Source organism: Lycorma delicatula, chromosome 4 (genome assembly GCF_047948215.1).
Source record: "Lycorma delicatula isolate Av1 chromosome 4, ASM4794821v1, whole genome shotgun sequence".
NCBI classification, from domain to species: Eukaryota; Metazoa; Arthropoda; class Insecta; order Hemiptera; family Fulgoridae; genus Lycorma; species Lycorma delicatula.
In genome coordinates, this window is record NC_134458.1 from 90,732,847 (window position 1) to 90,747,408 (window position 14,562).

Here is a 14,562-nt window from a genome sequence, read left to right on the forward strand (position 1 = left end):
TGTTATCACAAATATTATTAAAACTGTTTCCGTTAAATTTCAGTAACATGTACAAAAAAATATTTGAACTATGTAGATTGCTGAAATAGCTTAGTATTTGAAATATGTAGATAGCTGTGCTGTGTTAACAAATTGCAGCCAGGATGATTTGGCTTAGTAACTACGTACCATAAAACCACAAATTATGTATGGTTAATTTTTATAGCGGCCTTTCTGGCACCAAACTGCAAGTAATTCATTTGTATTTCAACAGTGACCTAAATACTCCTCTCTTTAAATGAACTCAAGTTATGTTTGTTTGTTTTCGATATATTACCCTAATAAAAACGAAAATGATAAAAATGTTAACCTATATTTGCCAAAGAGAATTTGTATTTCTTTTTTTTACTTTTAATTATGCTTGAGGGAAAAACTTTTACTTTAAATAATATTTATCCAAACTTTCATGTTTTATGATAAGGTACATGTAGTCTATATAATTATAAATAAGTTATGTAAAATGCTTATTGAAATAAACTGAAAAACAAGAAAATACTCAGAAATGATTTGTATCTTTTACTTTCCTCAAAATTGTTAGAAATCTCTTATGGTTGGCCTCAACCAGTTATGCTGACAAAAAGTACAGATCATAAAAATCCAGATTAACAGAATCATACTGTAAATACTTTTATATAGAATCTCTTCATTAACTGAAAACTGAAATTTTTTATATAGGTATTGAATTTAAATTTTATACTGTTAAATAAAGAAGTTTTAATACAGTAATGCAATTATTTACATGACAGTAACTTAAATAATAAAATAAACAGTAGGTTATTGTGATTCTTAATATTATAAGCTGTAATAATTTATTGTAACATGTTCTAGTTTTTCTGTTGTGTTTTTTGTCATTATATAGGCTCAATGATATAAAGGCTTAAACATTTAAACATCTTTATTGTAGGTTTTATAAAATTATATCTGAAATGAATAATTCTTATTATCATTAAAGGATCACTTGATTCTTTCCTACAGTTTTGAATAGTTTTGTTATGCAAGCTATTTAAATTTTTTTGCTATTTAGTTAGTGTTTGTTGCGCATTGTTTTGTTGTGTATTGTGGTTTTCTTTTTGTTATCTTCTTGGGTTGTGTGCAGTGAGAATGTGTTTTATGTGTGTCCGAGTATTGGTTTAGTTGATAGTATAGGTTCTGAATTAGGTGATGAGGCACCACTTCCGGACCATGGAATCAAGCCGACATTTACAGAAAGACCGATTACAAGACAGTCAGAAGATGGATTGAGTATAACGATAGAATGCAGGGTTGTTGGAGATCCTAAACCAACAGTCATGTGGTAAGTAAAATTATTTTTTTTAAGAAATTTGGATGGATTTAAATTCATAATATTTATAATATTGTAAATACTTTTTTTTAAGTTTGACCTACTTTATATTACTTACTGTACATATTTTGGGAAATATTTTGGTAAGTTTCATTTACAGATAAGTGTAATTTAAATTATGAAGTAAAATCTCAAGAAAGGCAGATTGAAATCAAGGAAAAACAGTTTTTATGTGATCCCTGTTTCACTCTTAATTAAAGCTATTGTAGTATATAAACTTTAAAAACAGAGTTGCATTTTATGATGAAAATCTATTTTTTTTTAATTGTTATTATTAATTACATTAGGAATGGTAGCTCACAAACCTTGTTACTGAGAATACTTTTGGTTTAGGCCTTGGGAATCTCTCCAATATTTCTTTTATTTTATAGCAGAACATCAAAATTTAATTTAGCACAGCCAGTGTAGATGGTATTTGAATCTATGTCTACAGCCTATGAATGCAGTGTATGCTGTAGCTAAGGTGTCCTAAGATTGCTGAAGTCCTTGGCTTAAATTACTAAGTTATGTGCAATTTAACATTGTTTTCCGTTACTTTAAAAAAAAAGCTATGTTTTATTTTGTTCTGGTGTCTTAATACCTGTACTGTATAAAGAAATGATTCAGATAATTAAAATTGCCAACTTGACTGACAGATTGGGAGAATGCCTAGTCTTTTGTTTCTTAAAGTCATATTAGGACCAATAATTCTGTTAACAAACGAGTAATAATATTTACTTATAATCATTTTTTAATGACTGTTAATCATGGTTGAAAAATAAATACAAGTTTTCATGAGATAAACATATATGCAACAAACGTTCTCATGAAATTATACAGTTCTTGAAATTAATAACGAACACAGTTAAAAATAAGAGATTATTGAAGCTAACATGATAAAAAAGTACAAATACAAGTATTTCAAGCTAAAGTCAGTAATTTTTATATTCTGATGAATCGTTTATACACACATATGTATGTGTATAATATGGAGTAAAAATTGCACATCAGAAAATAATTGATTGGTTCAATAGCTTTTATGATCTTTGACTTTTTATTTTGTGTGTCTGTGTGTGTGTGTGTGTGTGTGTGCTCGCCCGCGCACGCATATGTATACCTTGTATTCATATGTGAATATCAGATTTCATTGTATGAATAAAAATATTTTGAAGTTTCATATTTCTCAGTGTACCAGTACTCCAAATTGTTTCTCTTATTTAGTACACAGTGATGGCATTTTCAGACAACTTGGCATTGGCAACAGTCCCAGTAGATCCAGTGTACATAATGTCGTTCAGGAATATAATTTATTTTATATCTTAGGAAGAGCAGAAATAGTTTTTTACAGTTTCTTTTTATAGCACTGTTAATTTATTTTTTTAACACGCTGTAAAACAAATGAGATCATTAAGTACAGTTTATTATAAATCTATATTGTTATCATTGATATTTTACTCTGATGTGTGAGTCAAGGTTTTAAAGCAAAAATTAGGTGATAAAATCAGTGGTAGACTTTTAAATTCTATCTTAAGATAGTTTATGTTCTTATACATCAACATATAGCAGTCATTATTTTTATTTTATGTAAAGTTTTATTAGAAGATTAAATGCTACAGAAAGTTATTTATACTTATTACATTCAAAAAATACTTTATTAAAATTAAAAAGAAAAGAAATTTCATTGCATAACATATTTTCATCTCTTGTTTATAAATATGTTAATATATTCGAATATTTTAATTTGTTTATTTTGTATTGGTTTAGTATAGCTTTATAAATTATTAAATATGTATTATTTATACCAAGAGTGAAATGATGACACTCATCTAGAGAGCACTTGTTAATCACATCATCAGTCCAATTATTAAAACTATGATATTGAAAGTTTGTTTAAAAATCTTGTAACAAGTAACTTTATCACCAAAATATCATATACATGTGTTTTTTAAAAAACAGTTTTGTGGTAACAACAAAAAGTTGTATCTGGTGAGTGTTATTTACTTTTTTTAGTGGTTTAAATAATAATTTTACTAATAAAATGCAGTGGATTCAGTATGTTTAATAAATAAATAAATATATATATATATTTTATGTTATATCAAGATATTTATCATAAAATATTTTTGATAGCATATCTTGTGGTTGGAAACTGGGATACTAATTAAAACACCATAAAATTTGTAATTTTTCTGGTAATGATCTCAAAAGTGGATTAATTACTAGTCGAAATCATTTTCTCTCTTTTCATATGTCTCGTAACATCTTGAACTATTAGCTACGAACATTTAAATATTTACTGTAGCAGAATTGTAGGCTCGCATGAACTAAAGTAAAATGAAAGCCTCCTTTATCATTTCAGAATTCCCCACCTTGGATTTGCCAGTGATTTTTCTTAGAAGTGATCTCCTTAGAATTACTATTAATATTTATGAATTTTAGGGTATATTTAGGGAGAAAAAATTCAAATGAGCTACAGAACTGGATAACAATTTTTATATTTCTTACATCTCAAAAGCCTCAATCCAGTCCCCCTCTCACTCTTCCTCATCATCTATGAATCACTTCCATACAATATAGCACATATATATGATTTGGCTGACCTCTTCCTTAACTCTTTAGTCCAGACTTTTACTGTTTACAGTAGTAATTCATTTTTACTGAAGAATTAAGATAGTACTCAAATCTCTGTAGTTGTTTAATTTTTCTACTTTCCCTTCACTTGTCCTAACTACTAAATCTTTGTTGTTTACTTCCATTATTTTAGTTTTTCTTATATTTTTTCATATTCTTTTATTCCTTCCTCCAGGGCTTTTAACAATCTTTGAAGTGTGTGTCTGCTATCAGCTAGAATTGCCATAGCATCAGCAAATCTTATCCTTATTTTTTGTATTCCTGTATTTATTCCTTCTTCTTTTTCTTCTAATGTATTCCTTATCATATGTTCAATTTAAATGTTGAAGTGTCAGTGAGAGACAGCATCCTTGCTCCACATCTTCAATTTAAATGTTGAAGTGTCAGTGAGAGACAGCATCCTTGCTCCACATCTCAGCCTAGACCCACCCAGTTGGTCGTATTCTTTTTACTTTCATTGCTGCTGTTTGTCTCATGTATAATTCTTTAATTAACATTCTGTCTTTCCATTCTACTTTTTTCTCTTTAAGAATTTCTATCATTTTCTTCGATTTGACTCTGACAAATGCCTTTTCTAAATCTATGAAGCACAGACTTATTCCTCTTCTTCTTTCTAAATATCTCTCTCCAGCCATCCTTAGTAGCCCAATAGCACCTTTAGTTTCTTTCCCTTTCCTGAAGCCAAAATGTTCCTCCCCTGCATTTTCATTCTTTCTTCTTACCATCCTCCGGTTTAGGACTTAAAAATATTTAAAGATTAACGTTTAATTTTTATATATAAAATATTTGAAGAGCTTGATAATCCTTATTTATAAAATTTAGTTTACATCAACTGCTATAATTATTAGTCAGCTAAGAAACAACTATAATATGAATTGAAATTTCACACGATATTATTTAACTCATTTACTAAATTTGACTTCGGTGATTGAGATTTGGCTTTAATGAGCATCCTTCAACATACATATTGTTACTCATTGACACATTCTAGGATGTTGTAGAACTTTCTGATTAACTTTCTTTACTCAGGACCTTTTTCTCTTTATTATTAAACAATGAAAAAAAAAATCGTTTTTCAATTTTTTTTATATGTTCATCTAACAGCTAGTCTTCAAAAACATCTAATGGCGTATAATTTTACTGAGTTTCAAAGTATTCAGTTTAATGCCGTATTGCAGTATAACATTTGACTGAAGGTATAATAACCTGTTCACTATATGCTGTAGATGTTTGTTTTACTAGAAATAGTTTTGGAAAAATGGTGAAAACTGAATTTTAGCTGCCATTCTAAAAAAAAATTAAATAAAATTTTCAAATTTATGAAAATATTCATTACAAAAAAAGTATCAGATGAATTTTATGCCAGGGAGATTATAAATACCATAAACAAACAATTCAGTGTAAAATTCTAAGTTGCAGTTGCTTTATGAAATATATTCATAAAAGATGGCAAATTTTATTTTTTATTTCAGGGATCATGATATATTTTTTTGTACAACAATTTACATAATTTTTTGATGTTATTTATTAATTTTTTTTATATTATAAATTTTATATATTAAATAATATTACAAAGATTTTTTTTTAAAAACTTGCTTTATACCTTTTAGTCATACTTTAATCAGATTATTATCATACATTGCATGAGTTTAATTAGTAGGTTAATTTGGATTTCAAAGTATTCTTTACGCCCGCACTCTTAATTTCCACCCTTAATTTAACCCCCCATATGGGGAGATGTTTGCAAAAGTAATGGTGGAATATTGTATTGTTACCCGACCTTAGTAACTGTGCAAAATTTCATCAATCAGCAATGTCAGGAAGTATGTTAAATTAAGGATGCAAGATTTGAGGACAAACATGAAAAAAAATTACTGAAAAAAAATGAAAATTGAAAAATAAAACAATTAGAAACATATATTTTTCTTTTTTTTAGAATTGTATCAGGTAAAATATTCCTTTCCTAGATTATTTATTTATGCTAGTGTATCATTATTTCTGTATTTTTTTTTTAAAATAGGTTAGCTCTCTGTTTGTATGCGCCAATTAAATCTATGTACACAATATAAAAACTGAGTGTATAAATTTTAAATTTTCACATATAGATTGAATACTTATCATATTGTTGACACAAACTACAAGTTTTTTTTAAGGATACTACTTGTATAAAATGTTTTTATTTAAGTTTCCCTTATTTATTATATGTGCATTTGTATAATTTTCTAAACGAAGTTGTGAAGATATTTTTTCTGTAAAGTTGATTAATTAGTAGTTAAAACTACTTCAGTAATATTTTGAAATAAATATACAAATTAAAATATTTTTAAAACTTGTATGAAGAACAATCACATTTTTAGAAGCGTTTTTTAATCATAATATAAAAGTGTTTTAAAAACTAATTAAAACACCGATTCTCATTTCTATTTATTTATTTTGAGCCTTAATTAGAAATCTTTGATCATTTATTAGTAAAGGATTTTCTTCATTGTATTTTTATCATGCATCACAAACGATGTCCTTTCTACAAGAATTATATTTTTAAAATCCATTTAACTGAAAAAAAATGGAATCAGTTCAGAAATGAAGATTAAGTTAAATTTCAATTATAATTATGTGCACAGTAGAGAATTGATAGTTGCATAACATATGCCACAAAATAATATATTTTCTGAATCTTGATTTGTCAGTCATTTTTTTTTCTTTTAAGTTGGTAAGCAGTTACTATTTTTACATAACTTTCTGAATAAAATATTATTTCCAATGATTTTATACTGGTCAATAAAATATCAGAATTTTAACTGATTAGTTAATATATTCATTAAATAATTAATAGTTTTATTTTTAATCTATACGAACAAATTTAATTTATTAATAAGTAAATAAATATCAAAGCATGGTTGAAAGTTATAATTATATATATCTTTTACTCTATCGGAACTAAAATATTAATTAAAAACTCTTCCGGTTGATAATAGAAAATTCATTTATTTTGTACATGCAACACAATTATTTATTTCCATAAAATTAATTTACAAATTTTATTTTTTTTAATTTCCTGTATATATTAATAGCCCACTCTAACACTGGTTTGAACAATTACCTATTTTCTTTGTATTCGGTACCAATATTTCAACTTAAATATAGCCCATAATCTGTATGTATATTTTACCTCTTATTATTATTTTATACCTCATATCCCATAATCCATTTATAAATTTAATCTTTTCTTCTTTACTAATTTTAATGTCCATATTGCATTCTAGAATAAGATCCATTAATCTTGAATGCCTTAATATTTAACCATTAGCATTGCCTGTATTTATATCACATTTTCTACAAATCGGTTCTCTTATCTAATTCTTCTTAATATCTCCTTATTTCAAATTTTATAGATTTTAAATATTCTCCTGGAACATTTACTCTAAAAATCCTTAGTAAAATTATCTTGTCGTGTATTTTCAAAATTTTATTTGATCATACACTTAAATCGTGGACTACTGATATCGGGAAAGGAAATCGGCAAAAAAAACCCGGAAAAATGGATGTTAAGGAAAAAATAACTCTATTTCTAAATATATATATAAAGACCATTTGTTTTATAACAGGTTGAATGAAATTAGACAGATTAAAAAATTTGTTTATACTCAAAAAATTTACTTAAAATTCTAAACCTAGAAGGCCAATCTGACTGTTAAAAAACTATTGTCATAGTAGATGCTATGGAAAAAATAAACACTGAATGATGTACAACAGTAGTGCTGTGTATATAAAAAAAAGAAAATACATAAAAAAAGAAGAAATACTAAAAATAAAATATTAATTAACAAAATAATAAACAGCGCTCAAAAAACACTAAGAATAAGAATGAGACCAACCTATAAAAGAAGCGCAAGTTAAGTAGTGATGGGTAAACTGGATTGAAAGTTTAAATGATTGATATATATGTTTTTAGGCTAAATCAACTGGCCATAAAACGAAAAGAGATTTGTATTTTTACTTTTGCTTTTTATTCTTATTCCGTAAACCCCGCTAAAAATATTATTTTTTTGTGTGTTTCGTAAGTACTGTTTATTTGTGAATTAATATTTTTTATTTATAATTTATGAAAAAGCAGTTACTGGTATATAACAAACGGTCATAAAAAATAATTAAAACCCGTTTTTAATTTTAAAAAAATAGAGAAAAGCCCGCTTACTATATTACAAACCTATTGGTTTGTTTTTCAGCATATAACCTAACCATTCCATTCAGTGTGTATAAAATACACGGCAAAATATTTTCGACTTGACGTAATTCAATAAAGAAACTCATTTATCTACTAAGTTTCTGATTAAGAGAAATAAATTTTAGTTGTTACAGAATATTTTTCCCAGTTTTTACGACATAAATATTTTTAGCACCTAAAAGTTATGATTATTATATCTTTAAATCTTTTAAGGAAAATTCTAATATTCAGGGAATAGAAAAATAGTGTAACATCGTAGGGGAAAGTTTCGTTGACATTTCAGCCAACCAATCGTGTAAAACTTTTTTTTTAATTCCCTTAAAAACATTGCGCTAAATTATTTTCCTAGACGTAAACTATTCCAAAAAAAAAGTAACATTCATAAGGTTAATAAGATAAACTTCTTGTAACTAATGCACCAACCAAAGCTCCCGGTACTTCAGTACTACTGTACTCTAGCGATACAAAACAATCAAGTATTGCCTTCTTTTGCAGATAAATACTCATGCAAAAGTCGTAATTGCTTTTTAAAACTATTTTCATCAAATTTTTTGTATTATTTTTTTATCCAGGGGAAAACATGTTAAAAAGCTAACTTGGATTATTCTTAATCGAATACTTCTTTATGGTGATAATAATAAGTAACAGAAACGGAAAATTCTCGCAACATCAATTTTCAACCTTCAATAACCAATTTATTTATAATTATAAGCAAGGGCCCGCTGGAGCAGAGTGCTAACAGGCCAGCATGCAACGGTCAAACTTATCAATTTAATGATTATTTCTCAATAAGTATAAAAAATAAACTATTTATTTATTATTTATTTTTCTGAATTTTTTTACTCTTATTAATAAAACCAGACAGCGAGCTCAGTTAAGAACATCCTTTATTTCATACATGGGTGGATGCAAAATCTAGCCTCTTCCATTTACTTTTTTCTTTTTTTTTTGCAAGTTTCACATCAGAACAACACCCAGCAGTAAAACACAGCTAACCTTTTTTTCTACCCTTTTATATCAGCAAATTATTTTTATTCGTGAAGTGTTGCTTTACTCTCTTTATTCATTTCTATTGCTACCTCTTCCGTACACAGATTAAAATATAATAGTTTAAATCTTATGTAACTAAACAACATATAAACTTGATTTCGCCTCCTTAAAAAAAAAAATTTTTAATGTTTACCTATTTAATGAAAAATTAAAAAAAAAAATATTTTTTTTATATGCACCCAAAATTAATTGTAAATTTTGTTACTAGTTTACAGAGAGTTTTTAAAATTATTTACAAATTTCTCACTGTCAAAAGCACCACGTTATTTGCTTCTTTCAAGTTTTTAAAGCGTTTGGAGGTTTAACTGATGATCCACGTAAAACCAATTTTTTGTCTAGTTTTTTTTATGATGGCCAATTGAAACAATAAAATGTATAAAATTAAAAAAAGTAAAATGTTTAATTAGCTGACATACTGGTTCAGAGATCACCATGGCTGAATTTGAAATATATAACCAAGAAAATCAGTGAAAATAATTAGATATTTTAGCAAAAATTATAGCTATTATATCCTTTTCCTCATGTATATTTGACTGCAGGTAAAATTAAAAACTTATTTTGGATTGCATAATAATTGTGACATATTTTAAATGTTACATTGTTTTACTTTAAAATAATTCATAATTTGATAAAATTATAAAAAAATATTATCAGGTAATTTTGTCGATAATTTCTAATTTTCGTTTTTAATTAAAATCAAAATGAAGAAAGAAATATAAAATAGCGAGTGTGTTACTATCTCCATTAAAAATTGAAAATTTATAGTTCATATGATGACACGATCTTTAAGCCCAGAAAAATTTTGGAGAATTAGTCTTTAAAGAAACTTTAAAAGCACATTGAGATACTGGTTGCTCTTCTAATATCAAGTTTGATAAGATATCAAACTTGATACACTAAATCCTGTGTGTTTAGTCAATAGATCCGAAAAAATGTTATTAAAATGCAGGAAATAATTTAATCCTAGAAGTTACTGTAACAATATATACCAGTATTTCAGCAATCTGTAATTTGTAGTATTGAACTTTCTTCTGAAAATTTGTGTATTTAATCCTCAAGCACATGCAAACTGTTAAAGATCTTCTTGTCCTGTTTTATAAAAACTGGAATTATTATCTAATTCAGAATTTCTTATGGTTTTTCAGTGCCGTGATCAAAATCCAAAGATAGCAGTAAATTGTAGTATTCATCAAGATAAAAAACTTATTCTTAAAGAGATATTTTACCATTCATTTGGTGGAAAAATTTATTTGTACTCCAAATTAAAACAGCTTTTCTGTTTTACTGTTGGTAGATTAATTGCAGAGTTTTAATAAAAAGAAATCCTGCAGGAATTATGAAAAATTTAACATAAAACCTTTTCTGCTTTTCGACTGGTTTTTTGGGAATGTAATTGTTATATTTCAGAACATTTTTAGGAAAATGTAAAAAAATATATATACTTTAAGTCTACTAAAAAGCAGAATTTTTTTATCTGTCTACTTATTTGATTGAAAGATGTTTTGATCCTGTTTTTTTTAGAATTGCCTTTTTTTTCTGTTCTCAGTAAAGATATTATTTTGCCATGAACCATAACGATATTCTTATGTTAAATAAATTTGTTCATCATAGAACTGTAATATAGAGTAAAGAGAAGAGTAATATGATAAGAGAAGAATAATAATTTCATCTATCTTTGTAAATTATAATCACTTGCTGTTTGTGATATCTATTTGTAATGTTGTTTGTGACCTTACAATTCTTAAACAGCAACACAAGTAAGTGAGAATCAACTGCTCTGAAAGACTGCAGATCCCTGCTTAGAAACAGCTATGTTACTTTTAATAGGATTTAAATGTTGACATTAATGGTTTACCCTTTGCGTTAAGCTTTAATTATTGGTTATGTAAGATTAACAAGACCACATAACACCATCTCTTGAATAGTAATAGATGCTACCAGTTATTAGGCTATAAAATATAGAAAGTGAGTTTTATTTTATAATGCCTATATCCAAATGTATCTTTAAATTAACAACTAGGATTTGATACCCATCTTATCATAAAAAGTAACGTCATTTGATTTTAATATCAGCATTTAGTTATGAAATAGCTTCTTTTTTTAAATCAGAATTAAACATTTCCTAAACCACCTAGAGTTTTTCAGACTTGTCTCCACAGCACAGAATCTAAATTAGCTTGATGAAAATACAAGGGCTATTCCAGAATTGACTTTTAATTAGGTATTGATAATAAACTGGTTATCACGGTAACGCAGTGTGTTATACCATTACATGTTCATCTCCTTTCATTTCTATTAAATACAGATAAATTAGTGGCCACTGAAATATAAAATACATCATTGTTATTCATGACAACAAAGAAATTGATGATGTATTCACATTTTTGCAAGTGAAAAATCCTGCTAAGATTTACTTTTGATGAAATCACACTCATTTACTTAATAAAAAAATTGTTTTGTACTATTGAACCAAAAAAATGATGGCTACTGTGTTTTGGGACTGCAAGGGAGTTTTGATAACAAAATTTATAGATCCTTGGACTGTAATAACATTAGACTTTTTTGTGTAATGCTGAAGAAGCTCTGGTGATTGATCTAAAACAAGCAGTACTGTATGCTCATCAAGAGTAGTTTTCTTTGCATGAAAATATGTTTCTCCACTACTCTGGTTGCATTAAAGACTAGATTTACTTGAACAGTTCAATTTTTTATCATTCCCTTACAACTTACACTTGCATCAAGTGACTATGACTGTGACCTCTTCATTGAGATGGTCTGGCCGAGTACCATGTACAGTAGCCACCACATGAAGATGAGCTTCGATGATTAGCCCCCATGTCACTGCTATACTATTGTTATCAACAAACATGGGCACACCATAATTAGTATCTCTTCGTAGCATAAACATGATAATCGTCACCACTCCAAGCTCTCCATTACTTGGTGGTGACTGTAGGTAGAGAATTTTTTTTTATGAAGATCTGTAAAAGCTGATATCATTGTACATCGGGTAGCTGAACGTTGGTGAAAAAGTAATGTAGCTTTGAAGTTAACTTATGTAAAAAATAGAATCTTTTCCTGTATTTTTTTTATCAGCCAACTGGAAATCAATTTTGAAATAGCTGTTGTTTTAGTATTATTTTAGATCTTATTTTATTTTTAATTTGTCAACGTATTTTGAGAATAATACATTAGAGAAAAACTTTCATTCCCAGATATTTATAGCCATTGAGATCATTTTATATTATTTTCTTCAACCTTTGCTGGTGGAATTTGAAAGAAATTTAACTTAACTTTTCCCATCACACTTTGTGCTTCCTTATATTATTTGAAGGCGGTTTTAATATATTGTTTGTTAGTTAATTATGTTACATTAATTCTTTTAAAAATTTACATTTTGCCTTTACATCCAAAAGATAAAATTTCTATTTCAGTAACTAATTGCTATTGATATAGCATTTGATTACATATTTAATGCTACATTGTTAAACTTTTTTATTGTTATTAAAGAAGTATTCTAAATTTTTTGACAGGTATCACAGAGGAAAAATTGTGAAAGAATCTTCAAGACTTATTGCAACTCTTGAATTAGACCAAAAGTTATATTATATGGCAAGGTTAGATATTAAATCAGTTGAAAAAGAAGATGCTGGTGAATACAAAATTGTGGCTAAAAATGACCAGGGTGAAGGATCAGCTACCGTCACCCTGAATTTTGAAGGCGGTGAAAAACCAAAGTAAGATACAGATTATTTATTGATTTATCCTTATTCTATTTTTACTTGAACCCTGCTGCAAAATTAAAAACGATTTTAACTGATAAAAATATAATTCAAATTTATTTTGTATATATGTTACCAATTTATATAACCCTGTTATTTTGTTGAATAATGGCATTATTCTATGAAAAATTAGGTCCTATTCATTAAAATATAAAATAATTTTTTATTGTTCACTACCTGTTTTAAATAAAAAAAACATTATGCTATAACAGTTTTTCTAATTTTAGTGTCAGATGAGTACTTTTTTATATTTCATTTTCCCGAAATAAATGAAGTGCTACAAAATTTATTCACATTTAAGAATTCTTTAAACTGGCAGATATATAGTCAAGTACTAGAGCATTCAAGGCTTTTCCATAAATAAACCAAACTTTTGAAATAATGCACCAATATATCAATTGTTGGTAATCCAGTAGTGGCACTCATGATGGGATATTTTAGAAATAATGTTCTGTTATGCCACTACATTGTTTTGTTTCTACTCTCTAAGCATATAAGTGAGGTTGTGTTTTATACTTTTAGAAAATTTCTGATGTAAAGAAAATAAAGATTTTCAAAGAGCAAAGTGTTTACATGAAGTTTTTTTCAAACTGAGCAAGATATTTACAGAAACTGTTTTGGATGTTGTAAGAAGCTGGGGAAGAATGTATGAGATATATGCACTATGATTGATATCAGCATTTCAAATTGACCACCAAAGTCGTTTGAATGTAAAAGTGATAGTGATTGTATTTTTTGATTAGATCGATGTTATTCGTTATTAGTATGTCCCATGAAGTGATAACACTAGTAAAGAGGTTTATTTGGAAGTAATGTGGTATCTGAGGGCTGTAATGAGAAAGAAGTGGTTTTAAACATAAGTAACAAAAACATGAACCTGAACTATGACAATGCTTCTATATACTTGATGTTCCTTATTTGAGAATTTCTAATGAAGCATAAGACTAATCAAGCAGCGATTATAACCTAACCCTCTATTCAGCTGATAATGTTTAATTGCAGAATTCCTTCTGTCTCCAAAGATAAAGCCATCAAAATGATGATTTTTCCAGATAATAAAACATGTTAAAGATTATTCACTATGAGATTTGCAGACTTTTCAAGAATCATAAACAAAATAATTTTCTGACACTGGAACAACTTATTAGCGAAGGAGACTACTTTGATGTGTAACAAGCAAATAAAATAATTTTTAAAATGTTTGGTTCCTTTTTTGACAAACCTCTTATATGCAAACAAACAAATTTAATGCCATTTGGAATTAAAAACCAAGTTTAGACTCTTAAAGAACTGGAAAATAATTATTTTAACATTATTTTGGGAAATAGCACATTTCATACATTAATGATAGATTATTATTTATCTTACTAATGTACATCTTTCTTACAGAAATTTATTATTATAGCAAAAGTTGCAGTTGTGTTGTTAATTTTTATATAGTCCACGATTTTTTGTCTATTACAATTAATTAAAATTTTATGAATCTTCTAACAGTGGCTGAAAACTAGGTACCA

The 14,562-nt window shown here is 27.1% G+C and overlaps 1 protein-coding gene across 50 annotated transcripts in view; it reads left to right on the forward strand.

Moving 5' to 3' along the window:
• The window catches only part of bt (projectin protein bent), a 432,362-nt gene that overhangs the window by 91,469 nt on the left and 326,331 nt on the right, over positions 1-14,562 (forward strand). For all 50 annotated transcript variants that reach the window (XM_075363582.1, XM_075363597.1, XM_075363590.1 and 47 more), the window contains exons 6-7: positions 1,198-1,333; positions 12,800-13,003. In XM_075363582.1, the coding sequence (XP_075219697.1) occupies positions 1,198-1,333; positions 12,800-13,003 (340 nt within the window). The remainder of the gene's footprint in view (positions 1-1,197; positions 1,334-12,799; positions 13,004-14,562) is intronic.